General features: G+C 53.7%; 1 protein-coding gene across 1 annotated transcript; it reads right to left on the minus strand.

The window, feature by feature from the left end:
• Positions 1 to 1880: 1880 nt before the first annotated feature.
• On the minus strand, positions 1881 to 3915 carry FOXE1 (forkhead box E1). Its single transcript, XM_043979384.1, has 2 exons — positions 2630 to 3915; positions 1881 to 1960 (listed from the first exon to the last, which is right to left on the minus strand). Exons 1-2 carry the CDS (start codon positions 3913 to 3915, stop codon positions 1945 to 1947), a joined length of 1302 nt encoding a protein of 433 aa, XP_043835319.1. The 3' UTR covers positions 1881 to 1944.
• Between the last annotated feature and the right edge of the window lie 1059 nt (positions 3916 to 4974).

A 4974-nucleotide genomic window follows, 5' to 3' on the forward strand; every position in this document is an offset into this window, starting at 1 on the left:
GATTTCTTAACTTTTATTGTGTCAGGGACCCCTTTGGCAGTCTGGTGAAACTTATGATGTTTTTTTAAAGACGTAATTCAAGGAAATGGTAACCTTTAGTTAGACTCTAGTGATAAATATGTAACCTCCCCGCCCCAAATCTACCTATCCCTTGAAATCTATCCCTAGATTCAACTCTGGACCCCAGGTTAAGAGCTCTTGCTGTAAGCAATTCTAGACTACAGTTACAGTCAAGTTGCTGGTCTGCATTGGTGGATGGACTGTCCATAGTAGGAATTTCCTAAATAGATGAAATTACAGGCCAGAAGAACATATACACAATAAATACACATGAAATTCTGTTTCCAGAGTTACTAATATGTGTTAGTATATCCAGAAACAAACCTATTTATAACTATCTATATTTCAGTACTGTATGTAGGTAATAATATATTTTTTTTTCCGAAGATAACTAATTCACAGTAAACAATAGTCAAACTATAGAAGAAAGAACTGTTTGTAAACACTCTTAAAGAAAGACATATGGGATTCTGGGGATTGACCCAAACTCTGCATTTCTCTGTGGATATTGTCATCTTTGTCTGTAATCATTCAAAGACATCATCAGTGATTTCCCCAAAAATGGCCAGTTTAGCAATTCGCAACTTCCCACTCCTTTTGACCTCCATCTCTTTCCTAATCTGTCCTTCACCATTAAAAAAAAATCGCACCAGAATGCTGACAAGTATACTCGTGGTGCTGCTGCCTGACGAAGAATCAGGGTTCTACCACATTTCCAGACTGCAGTTCTTCCTACCACTTAGCTTCAGACAAGTTAGCTTACCCGAATCTCAATCATACCTTAGAAACAAAATTTTAGATTCGAGAAAATATCTCAACAGAAACAAAAGTTAGCTCCCTAAACTTTCTCCGGGATCAGAAAAAAGGCTTTTTTTGCATTAAAAAGTGGTCGGATCTTTTCTTCTATTTTTGTTTTGTTTGTTTGAAAGCCCACTTATTTCCCCCTATTTTTTTTTCCATTAGGGCACGTACGTGGCGCGATGCTTAGAGTTCAAATCTGTCCTTAGACACTTATTAGCTGTGTGACCCTGCGAAAGTCACGTCACCCTGTTTGCTTCAGTATTCTTATCTGTTAAATGAGCTGCAGAAGGAAATGGCAAACCAGTCCAGTATCTTTGACAAGAAAGTTCCAAACAGGGTCACAAAGAGTCGGACGCTACTGAAAAAAACTGAACAACAAATATTATTGCCATTGCCTCTTCATTGCGGTTCTGTCCCCCGGCCCCACCTCCCCATCCTCACTTCTTATCTGTTTAACAGTAATTACTCTAGACTGAAGGAGGAAAAGACACTTACGAATGCTTTCAATTCAATTCTAACTTTTATTGAGAGCCAGTAGTGTGCGACGTCAGGCGCAGCGTCGGGGACACCAAGCCAGCCTGGTTTTCCCCCCTGCCCCTTTTTATCACTTATATTTTGCTGTCCCTGTCCCTGTCTCTTTCCCTGTCTTTGTTAACTGTCCCACCACCATTTCAGCTTTCCCGAAAGGCAAAGAAAAGAGAGCAGTGGTTGGCGGCTTTCTAGTCTATTTTATGTGGAAATGAGACTTCCAGGTATTTCCAGGCAAGATTTCGACCTAGTCTAGCGTCTCCTCAATTAACATGCCTTTTACAATCTAATTAAGGACACCTTCTATCACAGTTGTATACCAGCGACCAAAGTGAAAATAGGTCTGGAGTTGAGAAAAGTAGTGGACATCGAGGGAGTCGTAGTTGCACCCTCAAAAACCTTCATGTTTCAGTGAAGATGAAACTACAGACTGCTGTCCGAGACATTTATTACAATGTTAAAACCACGAGGAGCAGATACCGTATAAAAATGCCCGTTGTCCAGGGTATACAAAGAAACTTTGAAGGAAGCAGCCAATTGTTTGCTGGAATGAATTCATGTCACAGACCACCTAGGTGAAAAGGCAAGAAAGCCATTAAAACAAAGTAAAACAAAGCAACAGGCTGCAGGTCTCCCATCCGCAGACGCCCCTGAGCAGTCTGGTGACCGGCAGCTCTCCTGGGAACAGCTCTCCAAGCAAACAGGCAAGTGGGAGAATGTTGCGGGTTAGACCCAGAGTCTTTGGTCCCCGTCCAGTTGCCTGGTCGGATTCTCCCTGGACACGGCGCCTTCTGCCCTCATTCACAATGAGCGCCCTGAGTATTTCGTCCTTCTAGAGCCCCGAAAGAACCCTGCACCAATGAGGGCACGGGAATAGTGATGGAGCACATGAAGATATAATTCAGTGGGCGCTACGTGAGGGCGGGATACTCTGGGGGCAACCTTAAACTGAGGCCCTGGCCTTTCCTAACGCAGGGAGGTATGACGCCATCCCCTTCCCTCTCTCTCCTTCAAATTATCCCTCATCCCAACACACAGACACAACGGTTTTTTCTCCCTATTGCACAGTTTGGGTTATTTCTACCTTCCTCTTGGCCCTCCACACTCCCCCCGCTCGGGTCTGGCCGCCAGGACCCTTTGCCCGATGGGGGAGAGGGGTTCTGTGTTACCCCAGCTTCCTTTGGTGCCCTGGGGAGGCGGGGGGAAGGGGCTGTTCTTTTTTCACATGGCCGACACGAACCTTTCCACGTTGCTGGAGTAGGCAGAGTGCCGGACGTGGTAGGCGTTGGGGCCGGCCCCGAGCTGCCCGCCCGGGTTGTAGGTGTGCGCCAGCGAACTGATCTGGCCGGGGGACATGCGGCCATAGAAGTCCACAGGGTCGTTGGCCCCCGCGGGGGAGGAAGACATTGCCAGCCGGCCGGACGCCCCAAACAGCTGGCTGCTGTTTCCCTGAGGATACGACCCGTGGTTCATGGGCAGGTGGCCGTTGGGAACCGGGTAGGTGTAGGCCATTGGGTTGGACGGCCGAGGCAGCACCCCCGCGGGCGCGGCTCCGCCGCCCCCTCCGCCTCCTCCGCCACACGCCGGATTGCTATAGGAGGCGGCGGCCGCGGCGGCGGAGGCCCCGAAGGAGCAGGAGCCAGCGGCGACCGAGGGCGCCTGGCTGAGGTCCGGGCTAAGCGGGCGTCCGAGCGCGGGTGGCGGCGCAGACTGCTGCTGCAGGAGGTCTCCCGGCCCGTGCACCAGGCTGTTGATGCTGAATACCCGGCACTGGCCGGGGGACGAAGCCGGGTAGTAGACAGAGGAATGGGGGCCCAGCGTCTGGCCATAGCCCGCTGGGTTCATGGCGGCCGCCACGTTGGGATACACGGAGCCAGGGTAGGGAGGGCGCGCCACTGGCACGGAGCTGGGGAACATGCCCGCAGCGGCGGCGGCAGCAGCAGCCGCCGCCGCGTCGTGCATGTAAGCCGGGTAAGTAGAGAGGTCCGTGCGCTTGAACCTCTTCCTGCGGCGCAGAAAACTGCCGCTCTCGAACATGTCCTCGGCGTTGGGGTCCAGCGCCCAGTAATTGCCCTTGCCCGGGCGGCCCGGCTCCCGGGGGATCTTGATGAAACAGTCATTGAGGGTGAGGTTGTGACGGATACTGTTCTGCCACTTTTTGGGGTTGTCCCGGTAGAAAGGGAAGCGCTCGGTGATGAACTTGTAAATGCCCCCCAGGGTCAGCTTCCTGTCCGGGGCGTGCGCAATGGCCATTGCGATGAGCGCGATGTAGCTGTAAGGGGGCTTACCTCGCTGCAGGGGCCTCTTCCTCCTGCGCCCGCCGCCGCCGCCGGCCTTCGCCACTGGCTCCCCCAGCTCGCTGAGGCCCCCCGAGGGCTCACAGGCAGCCGGCTCCTTTTCTACTTTCACTACCGGCATCAGGGGGAGGCTCCTGCCCGCAGCCTCTGCCACTGGCGTGGGCGGATGCTGCAGGCCCCTGTCCTCGGGGCAGTCTCGCTGGGGAGAATGCCGCCTCTCCTCAGTCATCCCCTGGGCCGGGCCTCGGCCACCCAGCTCCCCTAGGGGAGAAGTGGGGGCCCGGGCCCGGGCGCGCGGGGCCTGTCTGTGGCAGAGGGTGCTGTGGTGGAGGTGCAGCCCAGGCCAGGGCAAATCGGCTGGGCTTGGGGACGCTGACGCTACAATTCGCTCTCTAAGGGGAACCCGAGGTCCCGAGCGCGGACGAAGCTCGGTAGCAGACACGAAAGCGCAGTCCACAGGGTTTTTTTAAGTTTTGAGGGCCAGCCCAGAGTTGTCTCACCTTGCATCAGATATGGGGAGGCCGGGAGACAATCCAAGGAGGCTTTTGGCTCGGTACCCAAAGTGTTGGGGGGTTGGCGCGAGAGAGAATTTGAGGGAGGGTTTCGGAGCAAGAATTTATTGCAGGCGGGATCCGGTGCTGAGGAAGGTTCTCTCTCGGCAGCCTTCCATTTCCTACTCCAACCCCCCCTTGCGCCTACTATCCACAATCACGGTCACGTCCAGAGGTGTGGCGGGCCAGAGCTTGCTCTCAGGGCTCTGGAGATCTAGTGGGTCTGAGGCGTAGAGGGATCGTGTGTGCGGGACCCATTCCAGGGTGGCGGAGAACTGACGCCACTTGACAGCCGGCTCCTCACTTATATTTTGCCAGGCGAAGGGTCGAGTTCCCCTTCTCTGCTTCTGCAAGGTCTTCTCTGTACCTGGGCTGCGGGCACTCCCCTTTGCAAACACCAAGCGGCTCCTCCCTCCTTCCTTTTCCTTAAAGACACAGAAGCGCTCAGGGGGCTGTGCAGCTATTCCCGCCTCCCGCCCACCTGGGATAGAGCTCACCTTTACTGAAACCGTATTGGTGGCGCTGATGTGGCTGCAGTCACAGATGCCTCCGAACAAGTCTACTTCGGATGCCTTATCTTGGGGTGGAGGGAAGGAAGCCTGAGCTCTGCAAGGGCAGTGCCAACGAAACGCAAGCTCCGGCAGGTTCTACCTAAAACCGGAGAAGTTTTGGGTACAGTCCTGGCGACAGGCCGGGGCTGCTGTCAAACGACCTGGCTAGTCAAGTCCTTGGAAACC

The sequence above is a fragment of the Dromiciops gliroides genome, chromosome 1, assembly GCF_019393635.1.
Source record: "Dromiciops gliroides isolate mDroGli1 chromosome 1, mDroGli1.pri, whole genome shotgun sequence".
Lineage (NCBI taxonomy): Eukaryota > Metazoa > Chordata > Mammalia > Microbiotheria > Microbiotheriidae > Dromiciops > Dromiciops gliroides.